The 15,365-nt window shown below is 49.2% G+C and overlaps 1 protein-coding gene across 2 annotated transcripts in view; it reads right to left on the bottom strand.

The window, feature by feature from the left end:
- The window catches only part of MINDY4 (MINDY lysine 48 deubiquitinase 4), a 158,354-nt gene that overhangs the window by 57,693 nt on the left and 85,296 nt on the right, over positions 1–15,365 (bottom strand). For both annotated transcript variants that reach the window (XM_049893532.1, XM_049893531.1), the window contains exons 10-12: positions 6,396–6,497; positions 4,654–4,717; positions 3,408–3,473 (exon numbers count right to left, since the gene is read on the bottom strand). In XM_049893532.1, coding sequence (XP_049749489.1) covers positions 3,408–3,473; positions 4,654–4,717; positions 6,396–6,497 — 232 coding nt within the window. The remainder of the gene's footprint in view (positions 1–3,407; positions 3,474–4,653; positions 4,718–6,395; positions 6,498–15,365) is intronic.

Genomic DNA, 15,365 nt, shown 5'->3' with positions numbered 1-15,365 from the left:
AAAGGTCTGAGCCCACCAAGTAGCTCCAATCTGAGGCAGAGGAGAGCCCCCCACCCCAGCTTGTATGGGGCCTGCCAGATACCTCTCCCGAGGGGTAAGTGGTAATGAAGCCACAGCAAGGAGGCTGTTTATTTTGGGCAGAGACCATCCAGTGTTCATTCCCAGGCTGGGCATGAGGAACTCTTTGTAGGCCCAGGCTGTGGAAAATGAATTTGGTTAGGGTAGTGCTGAGGCAGCGCCACCACTTCCAGCAAAAATACAAACTAAATTGCAAGGGGAAAAACATCGCCTTCCAGGGCGAAGAGGGCCAAATATCGACCGTCTGCACCTAGGGACCACAGCGGGACCCAGAAGGGGGAGCTCCTTGGAGCCCAGAGGCATTACAGAAAGAAGATGGCTCCCTCACCCTGGAAGGTTGTTATTCCTACTGAGTTCCCGCATTCAGAACCCCTTCACAGTCACTGTCTTGCTTGGGGTTCAGCACAACCCTGGGGTACAGGCTGAGCAGAGGAAGGAGGCCCCCTCTTACAGAAGGCCTTGGTGCTGTGAGGCCACCTGGGGCCAGCAGTGGGCACGCCAGCAGCGGGCACGCCAGCAGCTGAGAACTCTGGGTCATTTGAGCCATCACCACCAAGCCCCTCCTTTACTGCCCAGAAGTCTCACAAGGCACTCCCCTGTCCTGGCCTCACTCCACACCCTGCCTCCCCCTGATGGTGTGAACACAGGTTTCCCGGGTCCTGCCTTCCTGGTCGAATTCTGCACATGGATGCTGACAGGCTTTGCTTGGGTCTCAGTGGATTGACGCATTTAACGGTAGTTTTCCTTGCTGCTTATTTAGATTGCCTAGAACTTAATTTCAGAAACAGTCTTTCCCATGTGTTTAAAGTTCTTCTTTAAGGCCCACAGTTAGACAATGTTATGGAGTGAATTGTGTCCCCCCAAAATATGTGTTGGAATCCTAACCCCTATACCTGTGGATGTGATGTAATTACTTTCCATAATGCAAGCTAGTGTTATGTTAATGAGACCATACCAGTGTAGGGTGTGTCCTAAGCCTTTATAACTTTCAATTATAAAGAGAAAAGATTGGGAACAGAGAAAAGCAGATAGGAACGACGCGTGCCACGTGAGGATCCTCTACAAGCCAAGGAACCACCAGTGACCACTGTTATGGATTGAATTATGCTCCCCCAAAATACGTGTTGTAAGTCCTAACCTCTATGCCTGTGGTTATAATCCCATTTGGGAACGGATTGTCTGTGCTATGTTAATGAGACAGGATTAGTGTAGGGTGTATCTTGAGTTAACCTCTTTTGAGATTAAAAGAGATTAAACAAGGGAGCAAAGCAGAGATGGGGGAAGAGAGATGCCAACCCACATGAAGATCACCCAGGAAGAGAAGCTCAGAAGAAACAAGAACCTTCCTCCAGAGCCAATAGAGAAGAAAGCCCTCCCCTAGAGCTAACACTCTGAATTCAGACTTCTGGCCTCCTAAACTGTGAGAAAATAAGTTTCTGTTAAAGCCATCCACCTGTGGTAATTCTGTTACAGCAGCACTAGATAGCTAAGACAAACAGGCTACTGATAAGAAAAGAGTCAACACAGCTGAGTCCCCGATGTGAACTTCTAGCCTCCTGGACTATGAAAAAATAATTTCTGTTCTTTAAAGCCATCTACTTGTGGTATTTCTGTTATAGCAGCACCAGGAAACTAAGATGACAGTAAGAGCTGAAAGTTATCTGACCACTGTTCCATCTTCAGAAGGCCACATGTGATGGAGGAATAGGCCAGAGAGGTCCCTGAGCCCCTGCTCCGGGACCCCTGCCACTCTGGGCCAGGTGGGGAGCACACAGTGACAGCAGGGGACAGCCCACCAGCTATTCAGGTGAAGAGCCACAGAGAGCAGGGGCAGGGACCAAATGACAGCCCAGCTGAGGCCACTTGATGCTTTGGCCAGGATCCCTCCCCCCACACCACAGCCCTTGCCCACCACTGAAAGTCTGGATGGAATAGCCAGTGCTAAAAGGAAGTCATCCCAACCTGTATGTTTGTGCCAGGGCACCCAGCCTCTCCTTGGGCTGAGTCCTCAGCCTCAGTGATAGCCCTGGGGTGAGAGGCCTTCAGGTAGATCAGCCTTCAGTGACCTCCTACCTGCCTGGTCCCCTATCCAACAAGTCCTCCTATCCTCCAAGCTTACCACCAACTTTCCTCATGCACCCTGCAGCCTAAAAGAGCGGATTCCACACCCCAGAATGCTGAGGGAAAGGCAAAGAGGAGAAAGAGAGAGTGTGCTTATACACTGGGAGAGAATGGCTTAACCCTCTTTCTTTCCTTCCATCTTGACACAGTGAATGTCAGAATTATGAGACTTTATAGCTGGACAGGATCACAGGGGTCATCTGGTCTCTTGACCTGGGCTCACCCAGTAATGCTCTCCCTCTCATTTCTGCATGTCCATAACTAGCCCAGCTTTCAAGGTTGCCCTTCATTAATCATAACAATGATGATGATAATATCAACACCCAGAGCTAGCACTTATCGAGCCCACCAAGCAAGGCACAATTGTCCTAGGCCCTTTGCACATGCTGTGAGGTAGGCACTGTTATTATGCACATTTTACAGAAGAAACTGAGGCACAGAAAGGTTAAGTAGGTAGGTCACAGAGGCAGTAAGAGATGTCACCTAGATCCAAACCCAGGCTGGCCAGCTCCATACTATGTCCTTTACCCCGGGAAGGTACACCTCTCGCTTCCACAAAGTCAGCGATGCTACAGCCCTTTTCTGAATTCCCACAGCCGTTTGAGTGAGCTGCACTCAGGTCCTGACTATGTTCTGTCCCCGGTCATAGCCAGGATCTCCTCTAGCCGACTGGGCGCTCCCTAGGCCTTCTGGGCCCAGCCCTGCCTCCCCGGGGGCACCAAGCAAGGTCCTGCACTGAGCAGGAGCTGCTTCAACACAACTCAGACCTCCAGCAGTGCCCAAGAGTTCATTTCTCTTCCCTTCTCTAGCTAGTGCCTGGCCCCATCCTGGGATAGAGCCCATTGCTGCCAGAGGTGCCCGCTGCCACGTGGACAGACAGAAAGCCCTTATAGCTCTCGTCTAATACCTGTTTCCCCCTCATCCCAACCCACCCAGTCCACCCCAGCTCTGCTTTCTGCAGCCCTGTTGGTTGGCATCCTGTGTCTAGGATCTCGCCTCATGGAAGCAATGGCAGAGGTTGGCCTCCTACTCAGAAGTCCACCCTTCTCCTGCCAGAATCACCCAGTGCCTTCAGCCATGTGCTCAGGAGCCAGCACCAGCTCCTTCCCAGTGGGGGCAAGGGGCAGCCTCCAGTTCACCAGGGTCTCTTCCAGAAAGAAATCAAAAGGTTTAAAGATGCCCAACCTGTAAAAACAAACCACCATTACCTGATGAATGCTTTGCTGAAGAAATGTCACAAGCTCCTCGTAGCAGGTCAGGCTGTAGAGCATGAGCTGAGGAGAAACAAACACACAGGGTGAACAGCCTTAGACCCCCAGACCTGGCCCATCCTGGGTCAGCCCTTGGGGCTCTGGTTTCACTAACCAACAATCCCTACTCGGGAGTCACTGGCAGTTAGAGAATAGCACCCTCAGGGCAGGGAGGCACACCCACATCTGTGTGCAACTGAAAGCCTTGCCCAGCACAGCTGGGGTTGCTGGGATTGAGTCTGCCCCGCAGCAGCCCTGCGCAGGCCTACACTTCAAGTCCCCAGGATTCAAGACATCGTGGGATTAGAGCAGAGGACCCAGCATCCTGCATGACCCCAATAAGAGAGAGCCATGCCCTGTGGGCCAGTCACTGGTATCTGAAAAGGGCATCCAAACCACAATGGCCAGGCCAGGGTCAAAACTCAACAGGCAGCACCCTGAGTTCAATGCCATAGGAAGCAGGAGTTAGGGGTCACCTTTGCTTTTCCAGACAGACCAGGAAGAAAACACTTTTAGAGAAAACATTCAACCAAGTGAGGCTTAATTAGGGTCCTACAGACACACGTGCCCAAACCTAGGTCAAACAAAACAAACTAGTTAAAACAAAAGCTCTCAGCAAAGAGGAGGTTAATTTGTGAAAAAAAAAAAAATGCACTTTTTTTTTTTTTGGTATTCTTCAAACTTCTCTTTCTTTTTTTTTTTTTTCTTCTTACTTTGTCATATAAACATTGGCCTTTGGCAAATCTGCCCAAGGGTTAGGTCTGACTTCGTGGCTGGAGAGCTGTTCTACCAAGTTCTTCCCACCTTTAAACTGTCTCTCCTTCTCCATTACACACCCCATGGTTCCCTCATAATAATCCCAGAGAGGAGCTAAAGAAATACAAAGAGGGACACAGAGAAGCCTGGGGTTCGGACAAAAGGCATTAGGTACAAACTGCCCGTGGAACTTCTTGATCTGCAGAACCTCCCCATAACAAGGAGTTGGTCAGCCTTTGGGCAATATAGCCAATTGTAGCACGAACCTGTCCCCAAAGCCACCCGCCCCTCTGTCCCCACCCAACCCCAGGCGGAGGATTCTGAGGGCCTGTCCTGCAGCGAGGGAGGGCTGGTCCATCCCAGCTGATGAAGGATTTACTTATAAATGAAAGGAGACCGTCCCCAAACAAAGCCAAAGGTTGCGTGATAATTTTCCAGAAAGCCGTACTGTTTCTAAGACTCCATCTGCTTTGTATTTCCCCGTTGGACTGAACTGCTGTGTTCCCGAAGCCCTAAAAAGGAAAGGGAGAAGTATGAGACCTGCACCTAGAGCGGAGACGTGCCCTTCAGCCAGGGCAAAACCACATGTGCTGTTACGTTAAATGAGGACAAACCAGAAGGTGGCTCCTGAGAAAAGAACGTAGCCCAGGGCTTCTCGTTTTTCCCCTCTTTGAACTCAGCCACTAAGCTGGGTCCAGAGAACTCTACTAGCAGTGGAAAAAAAAGGAATGGAAAAACTACAACAGAGGAAGTACTTGGAATATTCACCAGTCCCCGTGCCCTGGAAGTAGGAAGGTTGGCTCTAACCCAGAACTGACAACCACGATTCCATGCTGGCTTGACCATGGTTTTCAGGGACATGAGGAATCCCAGCCTCTGACCTCTCTGAGCTCCCACCCACCCCATGTGGCATCTGTTTAACCTGCACTAGACGTAGGGCAGGACTTGGGGCCCCTGTGCCATTGGCCTGCTGTGTGGCCTTGAACCAACCACTGCCCCTCTCTGAACTACTGTTTCCTCATCTGTAAAATAGGGAGAAATTGAATTCCCACCCCATGTACTCTCAGGCCTGCTGCTCCAGTCCTAAGGGCTTGGGTTAATAAATTAACTGCAACATCAGCACCAAAGACAAGTACTTAATTAGTCAATACTGATAATGCTGTTAGTATCAAATACTCGCATGGCACTTAGTACGTGCCAGGCACTTCATGTTCATCATCATTTATTTACACTGATAAATGATGTAAACTGAAAATCATTTATTAGATATCATTTATTTGTAATGACTCATTTCATTCTGACAACAACATAAAGTTATATTTATTGTTATCCCCTTTTCCAGATGAGTAAACTGATGAGGCACAGAGAAGTTAAGTAAATTTTGCAGCCACACAGCCACTAAGTAACAGCATTGGGAGTCTGACTCTAGAGTCCCTTCTCTTAACCACTATGTTATACTGACCACTACGCTTACCAGGCTGTGGTCTTTGATCCCAAAAGTGACCTCCTTTACTAAAGCTTAGCCACATGGCTGGGACAAACTGATTGATCCACTCTGAAGGGTCAGGCCAAAGAGCCAGCAAACTACCCTGGGGACAGTGCCCCACAAAGAGGGCACTGGGTTAGGCAGTGGAATCCAGAGCCTGAGATCCCTCACCCATTGCTCGCCTCTCTGTGCCTTCCCCTCATAGACTGGGTGTCCCAGTGAAAGCAAATGGGAGTGCTTTGAGGCATGGGGAGAACAGTACATATCAGTGATTTAAGGGCCGGGTCCGTCTTGGAGGCTGTTTTTCCAAGGCGCCAGAATCAGAGAACTATAGAGAGAGTTGGGCTGCTAGGGTCAGGGTTTTCTTAGACACTTTGGCCCACAGGACCCCAGGGTGGAAGGCCCGGCAGATACGACCATCCACTCTGAGGTGACCATCAGAGCCCAGAGAGGGTGTTGGCAGAGCTGTGTGGGGAATTGGGCCCCTGCTCCCAGTCCAGAGCTGCCCACAGCTTCAGGCCAACTCACTGGCCTCTCATGTGGTACATGGCACAGGGCAGGGTCTGAGAGGATCGAGCAGACACAATCCTGACGCCCGTGTCAGAAGATGGCTTCCCAAGCACAGGAAATCGCATGGCCAGCTTGCATGAGGCTCTTCCAGCCCAAGGTTGAGTGGTAGCAAAAGAGCCCTTCAAGCAACTTACAGTGTGACCACGGCTCTCTCTTGGCCCCCAGCCCGCCACAGAATGTCCGCAATGGCCATGGTCAGGCAGTGGGTCCTGTGGGTGTTTGAAGGCTGCAGCTGCCTGAGGACAAAAAAGGGAAGTGAGTTTGTGCACATGAAGACACAAGCCAGGGACAGTGTACACTGTGAGGAGTGTTTGGGCAGCCCTGTCAGCAGACGCCTGTCCTTTCCTCTGCCCCCAGTGGGGCGACCTACAGCCCAGGGACTCCACAGGAGTACCTGGGGAGGAGAGGCCGCTGCAGACAAGGGCCAAGGGAGGAGCCCTGGGGAGAAGGAGGCTGAGGAAGCACCCACTTGAGCAAAGGAGACTCTTGAGACTTGGCAGGGCCCCGAAGTGTATGTCAGAAGGGGTCATGAGTTCTGGCAGAGACCAGAAGCCAGAGCCAGACGTGCCCTGGAGCTGCTGCAATCTGAGAAGAGCCATTCGGCAAATGCACGGCTTGGCCCTGGCCTGGTCCCCTACCCAGGCCCCTGGAAACAACGGCTGGTCCAGGCAGGGGTCTTTAACCCCAGCAGCCATTAGGAAATGAGATCATATGTGCTTAGGGGAATGGAGCCCAGCCTGCTGGTGACGTAGATTCAGGACATGAATGAGAGGAAGAATTCAGGGATGATGTTGTTGTTAGGTGCAGTTGAGTTGGTGCTGACTCATACCAATGCTGTGTGCAACAGAAGGAAACACTGCCCTGTCCTGCGCCATCTTCACAATCGTTGTTATGCTTGAGGCCATTGTTGCAGCCACTGTGTCAGTCCATCTCGTTGAAGGTCTTCCTCTTTTTCACTGACCTCTACTTTATCAAGCATGATGTCCTTCTCCTGGGACTGATCTCTCCCAACAAATGTCCAAAGTATGTGAGACAAAGTCTCACAATCCCTGCTTCTAAAGAGCATTATGGCTATCCTTCTTCCAAGACAGATTTGTTTGTTCTTCTGGCAGTCCGTGGTATATTCAATACTCTTTGCCAACACCATAATTCAAATGCATCAATTCTCTTCGGTCTTCCTTATTTATTGCCCAGTTTTTACATGCACAGGAGGTATCTTAGTTATCTAGGGCTGCTATAACAGAAATACCACAAGTGGATGGTTTTACAAAGAGAAATTTTTTCTCTCACAGTCTAGTAGGCTGTAAATCCAAATACAGGGTGTCAGCTCCAGTGGAAGCTTTCTCTATCTGTTGGCTCTGGGGAAAGGTCCTTGTCATCAATCTTCCCCAGTCAGGGAGCTTCTCAACACAGAGATCTGGGTCCAAAGGACATGCTCTTTTCCTGGCACTACTTTCTTGGTGGTATGAGGTCCCCATGTCTCCCTGCTTGCCTCTCTCCTTTGTATCTCAAAAGAGATTGGCTTAAAACACAACCTAATCTTATAGATTGAGTCCTGCCTCGTTAACATAACTGCCTCTAATCCTGCCTCATTAACATCATAAACACTAACATCATAGAGATAGGATTTGTAACACATAGGAAAATCACATCAGGTGACAAAATGGTGGACAATCACACAAATACTGGTAATCATGGCCTAGCCAAATTGACACACATTTTGGGAGGACACAATTCAATCCTTGACTTGATCTTTTTGGTTTTACCCTGGTCACACCTGTGTGGCAGAAGGAGTCCCTGGTGAGTGTGTGCAAGGGGAAGTGGAGAGAGGGGTGTTACAGGTTGAATTGTGTTCCCCCCAAATATGTTTTGGAATCCTAACCATTATACCCATAGATGTAATCCCATTTGGGACTAAGATCTTCTTTGATATGTTAACGAGGCCATGTCAGTGTTGGGTGTGTCTTAAACCTAAACATTTTTGAGATATAAAAAGAGCAGATTAAGCACAGAGACAAGCAAACACAAACTGGGGGTAGACAGACACCACATGAAGATCGCCAAGGAACCAAGGAACAGAAGCTTAAACGAGACGAGGACTTCCCCTCAGAGCCTACGGAGAAAGAGCCTTCCCTACAGCCTAGTGCTCTGATTTCGGACTTCTAGCCTCCTGAACTGTGAATGAATAAATTCCTGTTCTTTAATGAATCCACCTATTAGTGGCATTTGTGTGACAGCAGCACTAGATAACTAAGAGGGCTATGGAGGGGGGACAGGGCAAGCTGGAGGCAGGCATGCCTGTCGAGAATGGGCAGTAACAGCTCAGCTGAGAAGCTGGGCGTGCTGGCCTAGGGCAGGGGCAGGGAAGGGAGTAGGTGTGAGGCACTCAGGATGTACAATCAATTGACAGGACATGGCCATCCATGGGATGAGAGTGGGAGTGAAACGGGAGCTGTGAAGGAGGATGGTGGCCACACTTGTGGGCTCTGGATCCAAAGACATAAATGCCTGGCCCTTTCTCCTTTGTCTGGCAAGCTCTGCTTACAGGCCCATTAGTCTTTGGCGTGGCCTCTCCTACAACCCAGAACAATGTTGTTTTCACAATTGACGGTGACCTTGACCAGTGGCCCCGATAGCTCAGGCAGCCTGGTTTGGCGATAGCATGGGGACCATTTCCTCAGAGGAACACTATGGGTTTCCTGATACTGAAGAACTATCAGGCTGTCTGGAGGTTTATTTTTTTAAGTGCCTGAGTGCTTGTTGTTTGTCTTATCTGATGTGAAGGATTTCCCGGTGTCAGGGACTTGGTGTCACTTTCACAGCAGGTGTCAGGGGCTCACCTTCTCAGCGCCACCGCCCAAGTGGGGACTTGATGTTTTCAGAAAGACAATACTAATTAAACCATTTATTCAGTGAGCACTTAGCTACTGTTCATTCGCCACTTTTGAGCACTCACCCCATGCCAGACACTGAGCCATGGGCTTTGCAACTAGCATCTCCGTTAGAACTCCTAAGGCTGTTAGGGAGATGCTGTCATTATTGCCGGTTTATGGATGGGGAAAGATCTCACTTCAAAGTGCCTGAGCCACAACAGCCTGGGTATCCATCCCTGGCTATGTGTCCCAGGGATGACATGCTGCCCCCTGAAAGGGAAGGACAAACCTATCATCTTCTTTCTCCTCCAGGCAGCTCGGCCTGTTTGTTATTGTTAAGTGCTGTGGATTTCAACTCATACTGACTCCATGTGACAAAGTTGAACTGCCCCCTAGGGTTTTCTAGTGTGTAATCTTTATAGGACCAGATCACCAGGTTTTTCTCCCGTAGAACCACTGAGTAGGTTCAAACCACCAAACTTTTGGTTAGTAGCCAAGCTCATAACTGCTGCACCAGCAGGACTCCTTATCTCATTCTGGAGCTCAGGTTACTATTTGGTGCTTTAAAGCAAGGAAACATCCCTGTATTTCTTTGAGCCCAAGCGGAGTCTTCATCAAGGCTCTCGTGTTCGTTAAGAAGAGAGATCCACTTAAGGTAGCTTTCGTAAGAAATTAGAAAAAATTCACAGCATCCAGGGATAGGCAAGAAGTACAGCTTTAAGGAGCCCTGAAGATGTGAAACTGAAAGAAGAGTCTATGTTTGGCTGTTTCCCCTCCTTCCCTCTCATTCATGTCATGCATCAGGGACCTCTTAATTACCATTTTCATCTGAAGAGATTTCTCCTCCATTTTTGATACTGCTGTCTGCTGGAGTCTCTGGGTGGCATAAAGAGTTGACATTCTTGGCTGATAACCAAAAGATTGGCAATTCCAGTCCACCCAGCAGTTCCTCAGAAGAAAGGCCTGGTAATCTGAAAAATCAGCCACTGAAAACTCTGTGGACCACAGCTCTACTCTGACACACATGGGGTAGCCATGACTTGACGGCAACTGGTTACTGGTCTGCCGATCCTACTCCCTGAAGCTCTTTTCCTCCTAAGATTCTATAACGTCACTTTCTCCTGTTTCTGCTCTCACCTCTTATTCTTCCCCCACCTCCAAGAGTCAATTCCACTTCATGGCAACCCCACGTGTGTCAGAGTGAAACTGTGCTCCACACGGTTTCTGATGGCTAGTTTTTTGGAAGTAGATTGCTAGGCCTTTCTTTCAAGGCACCTCTGGTTGGACTTGAACCTCCGACATTTTGGTTAGCAGACAAACGCATTAACCACTTGTACCACCCAGGGACCAGGGTTCTCCCTGATTAAAACCCTTCAGTTGGTAGTTGTGCAAAATTATGCTGGGATTGTATACTCTGTCTAGAAGACCTATACTGGGCATTATGGGTTGAATTGTGTTGCCCCAAAATAAGAATTGAAATCCTGGCCCACACACCTATAAATATGATCCTGTTTGGAAATAAGCTTTCCTTTTTATGTTAATTAGGTCATATCCAAGTAGGGTGGGTTCTAAATCTAATCACTTCTGAGTTATAAAAGAACAGAAGGGACACAGAGACACACACACAAGGAGGAAGACAGATGCCATGTGAGGATCACCAAGCAACCAAGGAACGCCCAGGGCAAGGAAGGAACTGACACAGCAGAGACCCTGATTTGGACTTTTAGCCTTCACAACCGAGAAAATAAATTTCTATTCTTTAAAGCCACCCACTTGTGGTATTTGTGTTATAGCAGCACTCAGAAACTAAGACACTGGGAAACCTCTGGATTTGGAACTAAGGAGTCATCTTTCAAACACTCATTGTGTTCTCTACCAACATACTGAAGCAAGTAATTTTGGGCTGAACGCTTCTTGGTATAGTAACAAATAAGGCATTAAAAGCTAACTGTTGTTCAGTATTGATCATGTACCCAGCCCTGTTATAAACGCTTTTTATGTGTTATTTCATTTGATCATTAAAACAATCCTATAAGAGCGGTACTATTATTAACATCTTTTAAAATGGAGAAATTAAATGATTTACTCTACACCACACAGTTAGTAAAAATTAGAAAAATTAGACAACATTGAGGAAGGAGGGAGAACTTGGAGAAATAGAACCAACCGTCTTAGACACTTGGTTTTAGGAACCAAAGTTCCTTTGCCTGTGAGCCTGTATTTCCAGCTCCGTGCAGCACTACTGTCAGAGATCTTGTCCTGAGCTCGGCATGTCTTCCTGACCTAATAGGCTCTGATTATAGACTCCACCCACTGAGCCTCCGCTTCTCTATACAGAAGTCCTCATTCTCTCATTCTTTTTTTTTTATGCATTTTTTTCCCTTATTGTGGCAAACATACACACATATATATGAGCCCTGATGGTGCAATGGTTAAGCACTCAGTTGGTAACCCAAAGGTTGATGGTTCAAACCCACCCAGCAGCTCCGCAGGAGAAAGATCTGACAATCTGCTTTTGTAAAGATTTTGTTGCTAGGTGTCATCAGTTTGGTTCCAACTCAGAGCGACCCTATCTACGTACAACAGAATGAAACCCCCCCCCAGTCCTGTGCCATCCCCATGATCTTGGCTAAGCTTGAGCCCATTATTGCAGCCACTTTGTCAATCCATCTAGTTGAGGGCTTTCCTCTTTTTCGCTTACCCTCTACTTTACCAAGCATGATATCCTTCTCCAGGGACTGGTCCCTCCTCATAACATGTCCAAAGTATGTGAGACAAAGTCTCACCATCCTTGCTTCTAAGGAGCATTCAGGCTGTACTTCTTCTAAAACAAATTTGTTTGTTCTGGCAGTTCATGGTATATTCAATATTCTTCACCAACACCATAATTCAAATTTTTGTAGGAAACTCTATGGGGCAGTTCTACTCTGTCACATGGGGTTCAAATAGACAGCAAACAACAACATACATACATATATATATATACACACATATACACACACATATATATAACAAAACAGTTGCCATTCCAACGTTTTTCACATGTACAATTCGGTGACATTAACCATGCACATCATGTTGTGGCAACCGTCAGCACTGTCCATTTCCAGATTTTTCCATCACCCTTCACAGAAGCTCAGTGCCTCCTAAGCAATGACTCCCTTTTTACCCCCCCCTTCATTAACTCTTCCAGCCTATCCATCCTTCCCTGTGCCTTCTCTAACTTGGTGTTTTTAGATATAACTTTCTAAAAAGCACTGTGAAGTTGTGGAAAGTACAGTGGCCAGGCTGTTAAGAGGCCTGTGTTCCATTCCTGGCTTCTCCCCTATAAACGAAGGCACTGGGCCACGGTTGCCATTCCCTTATGAAACCGTCCCAGAACAAACAGGCTGTGTGCATGTGCATGCCTGCACCCACCACGAAGGACAGTGAAGAGGAAGGAAGGGTTGTGCTCAAATCACCTACACGCTCACCCTTCACCAGGTCGCCAGGTCTCTACTTGTGCCTGAAAAACCTCAGTGACAAAGATGATCCTGTATCACCTTCCACCTGTCAGACACCCAAGTAGCAAACTCCTACCATGAATCTGGGCTATGGCCAGGCTCTTCAAGATATCAGGAGAACTTCCTTTAAGAGCAGGAAAATCTAAGAGTCTAATTCCACACAGGAGAACCGCAGGCAGGATGAAGACATTTCTCTAGAAATGGGGCAGGGGGGTAAGAAGGGCAGAGATTATGCATTCTGCTTTTGCCTGAATTACCCAAATATTTCGGATTAAAGAGATGTTCCTACCCTAACTATCTCAAAATAGCCTCACCTGTCCACTCTGACGTGCCTGCTCGGACAGAGTCTAAAGTGGGAGTAAGGGGAGGCCAGTTACTCCATTCTTTCTGCTCCCTGAGGGTCAAAAGCAGCTGCAGAGGGTGGAAAGAACGCGAGCTGGGGGTCAGAGGACCTGGGGTCCAAGCCTGGCTCTGCTACCAAGGTCTTGAGGGGCTTTAGGTAAGTGCCTCTCTTCCTCAGGGCTTCGAACTCCCCAAATTCAGAAGGGAAGTGGGGATGAAGTGGACAGCCCTCCTGGGGCCTCTGAGGCCCTTCCTGGTCTGCTGCTCTCCCCAGGCTTGAAGGGGAAATGAGAGCAGATCATCTGTCTCTACCAGCCAGCACAACCCCTTCTCCAGTGGAAAAACCCCGGTCTGCCAGCCGCCTAGCTCTGTCCTTTCCGATTGAAGAAAGACCGGCTGCAGCCTGATGGAATTAGTCCTAATGAAGCCAGACACTGAGGCAGAAAAAGACACCATCCCTGCCAAGAAGCCTTTCTTTCAGCCTGGCTTCCCTGGAGGGTACGATCCTTTTGCTTTCACAGAACCATTTCCCCATCAAATGAGAGAGACCATGTAGGGGGCGTCAACCTCCCAGGCCTACAGACACAGCCCCAGGAGTGAGAGTGCAGAGCCCCACAGGTCCGTCCACAGGTCCTCAAGCTCCCCAAGGACCCAGAGCGAGAGAGATGCTGAGCATGGTGAGTTAGGTGATCGATCTGGTGTTCCTGAAGAGAACAGAGGAGTTTGCCCTGGTTTGGTTTTTTTGTTTTGTTTTGTTTTTAAGCTGGGTCATTTCTGAAATCCTGGAATTTCAGAGTCAAAAAGGAGGGCTAAAGCTGCAAACCCAACCCAGCACACACACACAGCCTGTGTAGGAACACTGGGCCTCCTAATAAAGGCACCCAGGGGAGCTGGGACTGAGCAAGGTTCCCGCACAAATGACACAGGGTTACATTTGCTACCATTAGGCAGCGGGCATTTGCTGTATGGCTGTTTGCTATCTACTCTCTGCACTCTTCTGTATTTATTTTTTCCAAATGAGGAAAAAGGGGAAGTTCTGCTGAGAGCCCTTCATAAAATACTCGGTGGCCCCCTCAGTCACTGTGAGGGTCCGTTGGGGCTCCAGATGGCAGGTGTTCCCACCTCTCCCAGAAGCATAACCTCCCTCCCCATGGCTGCTCCTGACCCCTTTGTCTCTCCCATTGCTCTGTGTCTCTTCTAGAGCACAGCAGTGAGGTGTGATAGACGGCCTCATGCTGGTGCCAGGTGCGGCCCTGAGCGAGCATCTTTCCCTCTTTGGGCCTCAGTTTCCCCTCCCGTACTACATCAAGCTGAGTTAGATGACTCTACTCCCCTGCGCAGCCCCTGAGGATTGACAAAGGGCTTCCTTTGCATTTTCTTGTTGAATAAAACTTCGGGTGGAAATGACGATTTCTAATCAACAGAGGGAGGAATCACTTCCCACTATTGTAACCCAGCTCTCCAGACTCCAGTCCCGTCTCTCTCTCCAACCACCTGGACAGGCTCAGGAGCATAGAGCCCAGCACCACTTCCAGCCCCGGCACCAGCTCCCATAGGCTGCACAGATGCCCAGAGAGCAGAGAATGACTTTTGGTAGCCTTTGACCTGCAGGGTCTGGCAGAGCAGGGACAGGGACTCAGCTCTTGTACCTTACACCTCCCTCCTCACCTCCCTACCTCCAGCACCTCCAGCCACTCCCACAGCCTTTGCTTGACCCAAGTCCTAACCTCTATGGAGGAGGGCTCTCCCCTCTCCACCCCCAGCCTACCTCCAGCCCCTGAGGCACCTACAACCTCTCAAGGCCAGGTCCAGGGCAGGGGAAGTGTGAGGAGGAGACACGGTAAGGGAAGGGTGTGAAGGGCACCTGATGGTCCCTGCTGTAGATGGCCTCTCACCATCAGGAAAAGCAGAGTCCTTACTGGGGTCAGGGGAGAGGTGTCTCTGGGGCCTCCCCCAGGCTGTGCCCCTCAGAGCCACCTCTACCTAGATCCCCTCAGGGTTCTCCAGGAGCCCTGGCTGGATGAGAAAACCCTAGCATCTGAGCCAAGCTCTCCACTCCTCCCTCTCATCTCTCTGGCCTGCTCCTAGGACAGCAGCCGATGGCCTCACCCAAAGGCACCAACCACTTGCAGCTTATGGAAGCAGGAAGCTAGCATGCTATACACCACTGCAGAGGGAGCACCTGTGTACACAGCCTGGGAGTAGCCAAGACTGGAGAGAGTTACAAGAAGCACCCAGAGTTGGGGAGTCCCTGGGAGACGCAAATGGTCAACGCACATGGCTGCTAATCAGAAGACTGGCAATTTTAGTCCACCCAGAGGCACCTTACAAGAAAGGCCTGGCAATCTATTTCCAAAAAATCAGTCGTTGAAACGCCAGCAGAACA

Source organism: Elephas maximus, chromosome 8 (genome assembly GCF_024166365.1).
Source record: "Elephas maximus indicus isolate mEleMax1 chromosome 8, mEleMax1 primary haplotype, whole genome shotgun sequence".
Classification (NCBI taxonomy): Eukaryota; Metazoa; Chordata; class Mammalia; order Proboscidea; family Elephantidae; genus Elephas; species Elephas maximus.
The sequence above is the reverse complement of the archived record's forward strand: the minus strand, read 5'-3'. Positions and strand labels throughout refer to the sequence as shown.